Raw genomic sequence first — 12152 nt, forward strand, 5'->3', positions numbered from 1 at the left:
AACTTGTGGTCGATGTTGATCTCCACGTAGTCCATCCGGTTAATCTGTGGGAGAAGCACAGGGCAGGACACTGGAGACCAGAGTCCAAGACCTGGGCCCAGATCCGCAGACAAACAGCCAGAACCAAAGCCCGGGAGCCGGCAGCGGCTGCCCTCTCTTCCCACTCAGCTGTCAGGATCTGCGGCAGGATCGTCCTGCAGGCACCCTCGCAAGAGCCTCCTTCACAGTAAGGATTCATCTACCCACGGCTCTCCCGGACTTCGGCCAGATTCCAGCTGTTTCAGAACTCGCCACTTGCCGACTGGGCCCCCCTCCCGCGCCTCCAGGGCCCCCACGTGAGGTCTGACTGGCAAGTGACAGGATTACGCCCTATGCCCACTTGGCCAGCACCCGGGGCACCTTACCAAGTCCTTGACCATGGCTTCGATCTGCTCCTGGGCCACGTTTACATCCTCTGTGGGGCCTTCCAGGGTGATCCTGTCCTCGCCCTCTGTGAACTCGATGTGGACCTACCGCACCAAAACAAGAGTCGGCCCACCGGGACGGCACGGCCACAGCAACCTCCTCTGAGAGCCTGGACTGCTCTCCTGGGGCAGCAGCCGATCCACAGACACCAGGAGAAGTTGGAAAGGCGGTCTGGGGATGACCATGGTTTTGGTACTAAACACTGTGTGGGAACCGCAAAGGCCTCCGCACTGTGCGCCACCAAAACCACTGGCATGAAGCACATCGACACCTCACTGCTCACGGCCCCCCGGGGTGTGAGGGGGGGTGAGACAGACGACAACGGGGGCGAAACGTCACCACCATCGCCCCCGACCCCACCCAGCCCAACACACCAGGGAGGGCAACCCGGGAGGCCGGCGCCACGGAGCCAGCCCCACTGTGGGAACCAGGGCTCTGAACAGAACAGGAACGAGATACGACGCACGCGTTCTCTGCCAAGGTTACTGGACCTAGTGCCGCCCAAAGGACAGAGACTCGGAGGGCAGAAAGGCCCACAAACTCCACCTCCACACGAATCGTGTACAAGTTCTGCTCCACGAAATTCTCAGACGTAACTACTCACAGGTTACGACACCGTAACAACTAAATGAGGTATTTCTTGAGATATTCATTAAACTTAGCAATACACTCTTCCCCTGGTTAAAAAGACCCAAAGACGTGACACAGGTATTTGAAAAAACGTATTCTGCTCACCCCTGGCTAACCACGGAGCAGCTGAAAACGGGTGCCCTGGTCTTCAAAGGCACCCCCACCCCCACAGGACAAAAGCAATGTCAGAAATGGGATGACGAAGATCAACTCAACACAGCAGACAACAATTCCTTACCTTTGGCATCTGCTGAGTGATTTTGGCCAGGTTCTGCCCTTTCTTGCCAATGATGAATCGGTGAAGCCAGGAAGGAGCAGAGACGGAGGAGACCGTAAAACTGTTGGCCTAGGAAAACCAGGAAACAAACCCGTGGGTCTGCAGAGTCCAGGTTTCGTGAACACCAAGCCAGGTGGCTCACCAGGGCTCAGAGACAGGTGAGTGCTGCCCTCCCCTGACACGGTCCCAGGAAACGCTCACTGGAGTCTCCCCACAGCGAGCAGTTACCTTGGCATAGACTTCAGTCAACGCCTGCCCCAGCTTTTCAGGCTCGCCTCGGAGTATCACAGTCTCTGAGGTGCTGTCTGAAGGAGGAATCTCCACAGAGACTCCAGTTCTTTCCAGGATCTCCTGCAGGGAATTGCCCTTGGGCCCGATGACATACTTGTGCTGGGATTTCCTCACCTCCACCGCGATGGTCGTGGTCCTCTTTTTCTAAGTAAGAGCGCCGTGAGGGTGTCAGAGGGAAGGGTGTCAGAGGGAAGGGCCGGGAGCAGGACACGGGGCCCTGACTACAGCAAGTGAGCCCCGAAGAGTGAAGACGATGACCAGCCAATCCCCAGAAACTCCACTAATCAAGGACTGGGTTTTCTCCTCAAAAGAATTACTGCAGAATTTAAGTCAAACCCAGAGTAATCATTGCAACTAGCTAGGAAGAAACAAAAACACCCCGTCCTCTCCCCAAATAAAGGAACCAGCGTCAGACCTCAAAGCCCACCGACTCAGGCTAACAGCTCACCCAAAGGCCTGATCAGCTCTGAGCGGCACGTGCCCAGGGGCACACAGGGCAGGGGGAGCTCGGGTGGGAATCCGTGGGGACAGCCGCCCAGCAGAGCTTGGCCCACTGCCCCACAGCTACGGGGAGGCGCGGGCGCCCCCCTTCTAACTGTGGCGACTGGAGCTGTCCAGGCCTCAAAGGCTATGGGGCAGGGCTGGGCTGCCCTCCACCCCCTCCTGACTGCTACCTTCTCCTCGTAAACCTTCTTGACGCGAGCCACAGCCTGAGCCAGTTGCTCCTTCTCCCCCGTGAAGACGATCTCGGTCCGGTTGACGCTGGGCGGGGGTATGTTGATGCGTGTCCCGGTCTCTTGCATGATCTCGCTGACCAGCCGGTTGTACGGCCCCGCGATGAAGGGGTGGAATGCCTTCTCTACTTCCAGCCTCTCCACAGCACGTTTGTCCTGAGAGGGAAGGACGGAAACCATGAGGGCACAGATCTGGGCCTCCCAGCAGTTGGGGCAAGGCCACCACGCACACCAGGCCTGTGGCTGGCCACACCTGCTCGGCGGAGATGAGCAGGACCTCATGGCGAGCTTTCTCGATGCCCTCTTTGGTGCCGGTGATCCTGATCTGATTGCTGGCGTCATCCGGGCGTGGGATCTGGATTTTGGTTGCAGTTTTTAGCTCCAAGTCTTGCAGTTTCTCTCCATTTTTGCCAATAACAAAGCGATGGTGTTCTTTGGGAATGGCAACAGTTGCTGAGGCCTGCGGCAGGAAAAGAACCAAAGAAAACAAAAACACTTGCAGGTTCCACAAAAGCACGTTTTCCCACGACATTCTCCCTGGTTGGAACGCCACCTCCGCCTACTCTCACCTTGCCAGCCCCAACTCGTCCTTCAGAACAGTCTCAGGTTAAACATGGCCTGCGTGGGGAAGCAGGACCAAGCCCCAGGCTAGAATGAGTTCAAACGTGACACAGACCCATGGTCCTGCATCACCCCTTCAGCCATCACGATTATTCCTTCAGTGTGTTCTCAGCCCAGCTCTAAGCCATCACGAGGACAGGAATACTCAAGAATGGTATGTGCTTGTTTCCTATCTCAGTGACTCCTCACACCATGCTAGGACAGTAGGAAAGCAGGCACATACTGACTAACGAGATGAATTCTTGTTTCTGGAGCACTATACTCCTTCTTTCAGACACAAGCCCTATACGTAGTAATAAACTTCTTGCTATTATCTCTTTTACAACCAGTTAAATAGACAACTCATTGGAGGAAAGAAAACGACAATAATCCAAATCCTCAAACTGCCAGAAATTAAGTAACTTTCTGAAGTCACAGGAAAATCTGGGAGGAAGACAGAGGTTTCCAGTCTTCCTGGATCTATAGAGTAAACAGTCATCAACCAAGAGGACTTCGAAAAAAAGAAAAGAAAAGGGCCAAGTTTTAAGGTTCCCACCACTAGTGCAGCAGGAAGTCACAGATCAGCCAGCTTCCCTCCTTCCCCAAAGGACACAGCTTCACAGCCAACTTTTCAACACTCACAACAGAAATGTTACATTGTATCACGGAGGCAATGAAAAAGGTCCTCACTTCCCAACTAGCACAGAATGTAAGACCAGTGGCTTATAAATTATGAGCAAATGAGGTTTATTCTAAAAATGGTTCAATATTAGGAAATCCATTTCTATAAATCATATTGTTAGACCTAAGGAGAAAAATCAAATGATCATCTCTATAAAATCGAAATCCTTTCATGATAAAAATTTGCAAGAAAATAGAAATCAGTGGATGTATATTTTTTTTTAACATGACCAAATATACATGCACCCTCAGCCCCAGAGCTGTATTTGGCAGGAGAGCTTTGCTCATTAAGGCCGTGCACTGTCCACAGCCACTGCCAACCTCCACCGGAGTATCTCCCATGAAAGGAGACACGAGAAAGCAGAGCCGACACGAGGCTGGAGAGGAAGAAGCACATGGCCGCACACAGGGGAACCCTGGGGAAAACCTCTACTTTACCCAACTCTTACTGTCCGTAAGAGGAAGGAAAAATTAGGATCCAGACTCAGCAGCTTTAACTCATACTGACAACACATGGTTAGAAGATGCGAAGGGCAGACCACTCATCTCAGCAGCTGGACCCAAAACACAGCAGGTGGAACGTGCGTCCCACAAGGCAGAGCACAGCCCCTGGGTGATCTAACACCGCTCGGAGCAAAAAGCTGATGATCAAGCTTGCAGGGTAGAACAAAAGGGAACAGAATGGACAGGAAATCCTGAAAGAGAACAGTACAGGAGTGGTGGCAGTAACTGGACTAGATACTAAAATATAAAACCATTACCAATAAAACAGAGAACATGAGCACACGGAGAGACAGACCAGCTCAAAATCTAGGAACAGACCCAAGTTAGTATGAAAATTGAGGACGTGATAAGAACTGCCACTCAAATCACTGCGGGGAAACTCTTAAAATTGGTATTGATGACTTGATAGCTACATGGGAAAGGATGTTTCTGGATCTGTATGTGGCACCATTCACACTAAATTCCAAACAGATCAGGACTTGAAATATAAGAACACCTTTACAAGCACCAGAGAAAATAAGAATAAACTTTCCTACCACCCAAAGTAAAAAGAAACTTTCCTAACAAAAACAAAAGATTAACGAATTTTGACTACGTAAGAATGAAACTTTCACACAGCAAAACATACCAAGATCAAAACCCAGGTGGCAAACTGGGAACTGTATCTGTAACATGTTACTGATGCAGGGTTTGAAAAGCCCCACCGCGTCGAGCAGGACGGAAACCTTTACCTGGACAGCAAAGGGCAGGAGACCAGTGCACAGGGGAAACGCAGATTAAAAGTATACGCAACTATCTTTCACAGTCCAGAAAGTCCCAGTATCTGACGGCCCTGGCAAGGCTCTGAGAAAGCCAACGGGAGGACAAACACACAGCACCTCAGGGGAGGGATCTGGCTGTGATGGCAAAATTACAGATGCAAATACCCTCTGACCCAGCCATCTCACTTCTAGGAAATCTCTCCCGAGATAACTGGGTAAAACAGGAAATAGCAGGTGCACAAGGTGTTTAACTGTGACATGATTTGTTAAGAGCAAAAGTCTGGAAGCCACCCAAGTGCCCATCAAGAGGAATGCCTGAACAAATCATAGCACACCCACAGAGCACTGTGCAGCTGTGTAAAGAAATGAGGAAAGCCACTACCTGCCTTGATGCAGACTGCTCCAGGATGCACTGCAGGAAGAAACAAGGTGCAGAACAGAGTTCACAGCAAGTTAACCTTTTGCTTCTATTCTCGAACCAAACAATGCAAGAATATCCCAAAGACCAAGAATGGTCACCCAGCAGGGGAGAAAGGGGCCAAGAGGACCTCATAGGGCTCTGACTTTGCAATCATGGAATATTTAAGTATTTTTTAAAAACTGAAAATAAACTAAAAACAAACGAACCTAACTATGTATCAAGATGATAGCATAACCTCAATAGAGAGAAGAATTACTTCAATGATTTTAAACCCCACGATCTTTCATCTTCATGAGAAGTATGTGTTTGAACTCATGCAACTTCCCACCATAAACATCCAGAATTCTTGGACAAACAACTGACTGCAGGTCTGTGGAAGGAAACGGCTAAGGTTGGTCTGTGTTACAGATAAGGTTAAGTGGTTCAAGATGAACAGTTATGTCAGAAGGTGCAGGGTGCCTCCCTGAAGGAGCTCCCGTGGGCCAGAGACAAGGCAATTTCTGCATAAAGAACTAATCAACACACCAGAAGTTCATGATGACACTGAAAAGACCCATGGACCCAAGATGCCAGAGTGCCAATGTGGTCTAAAAACTAAGGGGAAAAGGATCAATTTTTTTTTAATGAATTTATTTATTTAATAAATTTATTTTTGCCTGCACTGGGTCTTCATTGCTGTGTGCGGGCTTTCTCTAGCTGCAGCGAGGGGGGCTACTCTTCGTTGCGGTGCGTGGGCTTCTCACTGTGGTGGCTTCTCTTGCTGTGGAGCACGGGCTCAAGGTACGCGGGCTTCAGTAGTTTGGCTCACGGGCTCTAGAGCGCAGGCTCAGTAGCTGTGGCGCACGAGCTTAGCTGCTCCGTGGCGTGCGGGATATTCCCAGACCAGGGCTCGAACCCATATCCCCTGCATTGGCAGGCAGATTCTTAACCACTGTGCCACAAGGGAAGCCCAGGATCAATGATTTATCCTGCACGTCCCACCCGGAAGTTCTTCATCAGAGTACCAACTAATTCAGGAGGAGGGAGAGACTAGAAAGCCATCACTTGCAACCCCAAATGAATTCAGGCAGCGATCAGCAATGGTTGATAGAACTATTAAGCAAAAGGTTGGTCAGGAACTTTACAATGGATGGATTTGCTGAAGACACCTGAGTCTACGGATCAATCCTGGAATCAACACCAAGTACAAAAAGCACCACCCACAGGTTTTCTTGCCAAACATACAAGTTGAACATGAAAGCAATCGAGAGCCCCTAGATCTATCCTCTGATTTACAGGAATAACGATGGACAGTGGAACGAGCCAAACACCCGCTTGTCCCTCGAGAACAAATCCATGGCGTTAAGGAAAGGAGAGGAAGGTGCTGCTAGGGATGAACGAGTGGGAGGGGGCGCGTCTCCTCTGGACACTGAGGAAAAATCCAACCAGGAAGGACGCCTTTGAGATGATGAGGGAAGACCATACACAGACTGGGTTGATGTGGGTATATTAAGAAGTTACTATTAACTTTAATAAGCGAGTTAACAGGATGCAGTTATGTTTATGGGAGCCCACAGGGCTGTGCTCCCCTCCCCACTAAGCCCCCTGGGGCCCCTCTTGCGTTAGCTCCCTATCTTTGAACCACCACATCTAGAGCCGGCTCTCCCCAAAGCTCAGAGACTCAGCAACAGGTGGGAAGCACCCTCATTCCTACCTAACCCCATGTGAGGGCCTGTCACACCACATTTCAATACGATCCTCCGCGTTTATCTTGGTCTTTAAGTGATGCCACTTAGGGAGAAATGCATCACTGATTTACTCATTTATTACAATGGTTCCCAAATAAATTCCAAGTAACTGGTATCAGACTGCTAAAAACTATGGAATTTGTGATCTCCCAAGCCCGGGGCCTGGAAGTGTGTATTTAACAAGGCACGTACTCACTGACCCTCAGAGCCTGAAGTGGGAACTGCTGATCTACACACGCATGTCCTCACTCCACCATCTGGGCGAGCTCAGTTGCGTGTCTGAAGCTCTGGGACGCCCCTCTAACTTTCAGTTCATTCACCGCAAGAGCAGAAATGGGAGGTGCCCTAGTCCTATCAGTGAGTTAGTGGTTTCACACTAAAAGTGCCAGGAGGCTCTGAACATTGCTGGCCTGCCTGCAAACTCTATGGCCCTGCCCACTGGTGGCAAGAGTCTGATCAGGTCTGAGCCGTGTCCGCAGTGCCTGGAGTGCCCCTCCTGGGGAGGACCCGGCCGGGGAACACCCACCTGAGTCTGCAGTCTAGCAACAATGTCCTTCCGGGCTTTCATGACAGCATCCAGCTTCCCTGAAACCATGATGGACAGGCCCTGGTCTTTGGCAAGAGACAGCTCCAGGTGAGCGCCAGTCCTCTGCATGATCTCAAGGCAGATTTTTGCTTGTTCACCTTCTCCAAACTGGTTCATGTCCTTGTATTTCCTCTCCTCCAGGGGTACATGGAACACCTGCTCAGAAAAGGTCAAAAAGGGAAGGTTAAGAGACCAAGGAGAGAAGACAGGAGTGTCCAGAAACCAAATGTACGGAGTAAAGAACGTGAGTTTGTCCATTCACTAAGTATCACCCCTGCCTAAGGCCCCAGAGGGCAGTTCAGGGACAAGCGGAAAGCGCCTAAGGGCAGGAGACTGTGAAGAAGACCCCCCCCCCCAAGTACAAATGAGGGCAAAGGGCACCACGGAACGGTAATGAGCAAAAGGCCAGTGAGGGAAACAAACTGGGAGGAGGGAAGGACCTGGCTGGCTATGCTGGGAGGGGCCAGAGCAGAGGAGCGGCAGGGAGCGTCTAGCACAGCGGGGGCCCACGAGGTAGGAGGGGAAGTGCTGGTCCCTCAGCCCACCCTGTGTGTGAGATGAGAAGACAACGGAGGGTGTGAAGGAGGACACATTCTGACTGAGGACTCGGGCTGAGCAGAGGCAAGGGTGGAAGCAGGGAACCAACAGGACGGTGGTTCAGGGCCTGAGCCACTATGTGGAACGTGGTGCATTTACAACATCAGGAGGCTGGGGGAACCAGACTACAGCCGGCAATGAGCCCTGGGCTTAGGGGGACTTCTCAGTGTGTGGGTGGTAATCGACAACCATGACCCAACATTGACACACAGAGAGAGCACTGAGCCCGCCAACACCCCAGCTCCAGGGAGCAGAGACAGGCTAGTGGAGTCCCAAAAAGTCAAGAGGAGAAAACTGATTCAAGACAGTGGGACAGCTGCTGACGCCGGTGACACGGAAGCCAAGGGCAGTTCCAGCAGCTGGAGCACAGACTGGACCGCAGTGGACTGAAAACATATGGGACCATCCCTTCTGGGTGCTGGGGTGCAAAGCAGCTGTGCTTCCCCTAGAGCTATGGGGGGTGGGGAGACCGACTTAATCCAAAGGCCTCCTCTCACGTCCAAAGCACTCTCACATCTGCATGTTCAAAAACCCTCCCGGGAATTCCCTGGCAGTCCAGTGGTTAGGGTCCCACACCTTCACCACCGAAGCCCGCGGTCTGATCCCGGGTCAGGCAACTAGGATCCAGAAAGCAGCGCGGCACAGCCGAAAGAAAACAAGAACAAAAACAAAAACAGAAACAGAAACCTCCCATCAGACACCACTGCTTCCTACTTGGAGCGGCAGGTGAAAAAAAAAAGGATTTTCTACCTGAGTGATGACGGAAGCCTTGATGGGCCGGATCTTGTTATTCCAGACGCCAGCAGGTTCCTGGGCATTTTCCACGCAAGCTGCTTTCTCAGGGAGCGGGGGGAAGGCGTCCTTGTAGGTTGGGGGGTCGCTGTCCTCCTCTGAATTTGAAGTGGCAACTGCGCCGGCCAACACAGATTAGGAGGAAGACAGTACTTTCAGTGTTCAACGGAAAAACCACGAGGAGGGTTTCAACGTCACGAAGAGAGAGCACTGACTGCTGACAGTTGACACTGACAACCCCCCACCTCCTCCCTCGGCCACCGGCAAGGGCCCGCGCCGCTCCGCAGGCCCAGCGCCCTCAAGTTCAGCCTGTCGACTGGAAGGGCCAGACTCTGAACCTGATGGCGCCCCTGCGCTGCACACAGCCTCCCCTGTGAGCCTCAGCTCAGACGCTGGATGCCCCACTGCTCCCCTAATGGGGTGAGCTCCTTGATGGAAGGCCTTGACACAGACTTTCCAGCCCTGAAGAGTCTTCCAATCCTGTATTCAAAAACAATCACGACCACTACAATGCCTGGCACATAGCCAGCTCTTAAATTTGCAGAACAAAATGCTGCTGCTGCCCAGCACTGCCCGCAAGAACCCCCCCGAGGTAAATTGCAGCTGATTTCCCACTGTAATGTACCATGGTGAAAGCATCGAGGGACCTGCCATCTCTGCCCCCCGCACCCCCAACGCAGGGAGCACAGGAGGAAATCAGGTCCTGGTGACCACCTGCTCCACCCTCCACAGTGCCCGGACCATTCACCACAGCTCCGTGGAAGCAGGAGCGTGACTGTTTGGGTCACCCTAGGGCCCGGGGCTGAACATAGTATTCGGCAATGGCAGGGCCCAATAAAAACTACTGTGAACAGATGTGCACGCAGAGAAGAGGGATGACCTTTGGAATCGGACAGGCCCATGTCCGACTCCAGGGTCGCAACTCCAGCCGTGCAGCCGTGCTATCCTGGATGCCAAGACAGACTCCGTGTGACGAGCTGTTCCAGTCTGCCAGTGCCCGCTCCCCTCCCCTAGAAACGGGGGCGCAGACCCCACAGGGCTGTTAGGTCATGTGGAAGCCCCAGCCAGCAGGCACTCAGAACCCAAGCGAACAGCAGTGTCTAGGTCTCCACTGCCTAGAGACAAGCCACTTGAAACGTGGTGAGTGTGACAGATGAGACGCACTTTTAGTTTTAATTAATTTAAACGTAAGAACTGATATTCAATTCAGTTATTGGAAAACTCTGAAGAGTGTCTGGAACGACAATGGGTAGAGCAAGCTACTCTTTCAGCTGCAAATTTTATAAAATCTAATAACTACAGATGAAGGGCTTTGGACGCGAACAGCACTCAAATCAAGTCGTCCTGCCGTCATACACACACATCAGACTCTGCAGGGAAAGGCAAGACCGTGAAGTATGAGCTAGAGACGCCGAAGAGACCGTCCTGCAGATGCCGCAGCTCGTGTACTGTCCCTCCTGGGCAGCACTGGTCCCCACTGGGGCTGGCTGCCCGGGCCAGTGCGGCGCCCGAGTCCCACCTTCATCCTCACCGCTATCTCCCGACAGAGCTCTGGGATGCTTCCCATCCCAGAGTCCAGTTCAACACAACTGGGCAATAGCGATTTTGGAGAAGAATCCTAATAATCACAAAGGCCAAATTCACTGGCTGTCCGGAAAGCTGTCCACTTTTTAAATCTTACTGTAGGCGATCCATCCACCACTCCTGGCCAATTTCACCCCTCAAACGAGGGTAGTGCAAAACGGAGCACACAGCACTGGTGGGTCCTGGCCCACCCCACAAACACAGGGCTGAAAGGCACCTCTGGAGAGGCCACAGGCTCTCGTGAAGATTGGAAAGAGCCATGTCTTACGGTCAAGAAGAACAGTGGGGAAGGGGCCGTCACCTCTGATTTGTTGCGGAACCAGTCCACTTCGGTGTTCAGCAAAGCTCTCTTGGGTCAGAACGGCGACGGAGCTCATGGTTGATCTCAGGAGTCCACACGATCCGGGTGAGCCACTGAAGCAGGGGGGTGAGTCAGAGAGGCAAGTCCAGCACAGCCAGCTCGCAGCTACCTGATCCGTTCAGCGGAGAGTTTAAGCCAAGGGTTCACTCTGCTTCACCAGCAAGCAACACCTTACCTTCCTCACTTCCAACTGCTGACACAAGGTGATTCCCAAACTCTCACTAAATGATGAAGAGGAGAGACTCAAGGGGTGGGGGCACCCTGGAAAACCTCCCCCCCGTTGCCCGTAACAGAGCAGATGTAGGCTCCAGCTGAGAGGTTCAGGACCAGGACGCCCAGGGGCCACCCCTCTCTCCACCCACAGGGCCCCAATGGAACCCAACACATGTCTGACCCAGCCGCAGACACAGATCAACATCTGGACGGTTCTACTAACAACTATCTCAGTTATTTGGTTAATCTGTTCATCCTCATGCCTCCTAATGCTTATAAAATGTATCATTTGACAGTAGCTGCAAAGAGCCCCTGAAGAGCAGCTTCCCTTGCTCTGTGGCGTAACAGCAAGAGGTAGGAGGGGTAGCAGTTTAAGTGCCTCTGACATGTGGTGACTGGTTTTTCTCCCACATCCGGTCTCCCAGGTGTGGGAGGGGACTTGCAGCAGGTGGGACCTGGCCCAAGGGCACACAGTTCCTCAGTTCAGGGTAGGAACCCTGCAGTCTGCCTCCGGACCCCACTCCTGAGTGGCCGCAGTGCTCAGCGAGACTCTGGCTCTCAAAGCCACAGCTCCCTTATTTGGAAAAGGGGCTCACTCAGCACTGGCTGCCTCTCTCCAACTCCAGGTGAGCCCCATGCTACTGCAAAGAGGAAGAACCCACTCTCTTCACACAATTCTGCACCAAGTGTCTTCTTGTACCACCGTGGCAAAAAAGTATAAGAGGGTCAAGTAATTTAATAAGAATGAGTTTCTTCATCATTTTTACAACACAGTAAGACCCCTCCCCAAGTTCAAGAAAATTAAACTCTGTATTTCTAAAGAGAAGCAAGATACAAATTCAGATACCCGGAGCAAACGTAATTCACATTTAAGGAAAAAAGATTAAAAATAGATGGAAACCAGTAGTATACACACTACCTGAAGTAT

At 51.9% G+C, this 12152-nt stretch overlaps 1 protein-coding gene across 1 annotated transcript in view; it reads right to left on the reverse strand.

The window, feature by feature from the left end:
- Positions 1-11027, reverse strand: part of HDLBP (high density lipoprotein binding protein) — a 29884-nt gene extending 18857 nt beyond the window's left edge. Inside the window, 9 exon segments of the mRNA XM_007472087.1 lie at positions 4-44; positions 405-509; positions 1334-1441; positions 1601-1807; positions 2338-2553; positions 2651-2857; positions 7618-7833; positions 9025-9182; positions 10952-11027. Of these exon segments, the coding sequence (XP_007472149.1) occupies positions 4-44; positions 405-509; positions 1334-1441; positions 1601-1807; positions 2338-2553; positions 2651-2857; positions 7618-7833; positions 9025-9182; positions 10952-11027 (1334 nt within the window).
- Positions 11028-12152: the final 1125 nt, after the last annotated feature.

This window comes from Lipotes vexillifer, unplaced genomic scaffold, assembly GCF_000442215.2.
Source record: "Lipotes vexillifer unplaced genomic scaffold, Lipotes_vexillifer_v1.1 scaffold988, whole genome shotgun sequence".
In the NCBI taxonomy this organism is placed as follows: Eukaryota; Metazoa; Chordata; class Mammalia; order Artiodactyla; family Lipotidae; genus Lipotes; species Lipotes vexillifer.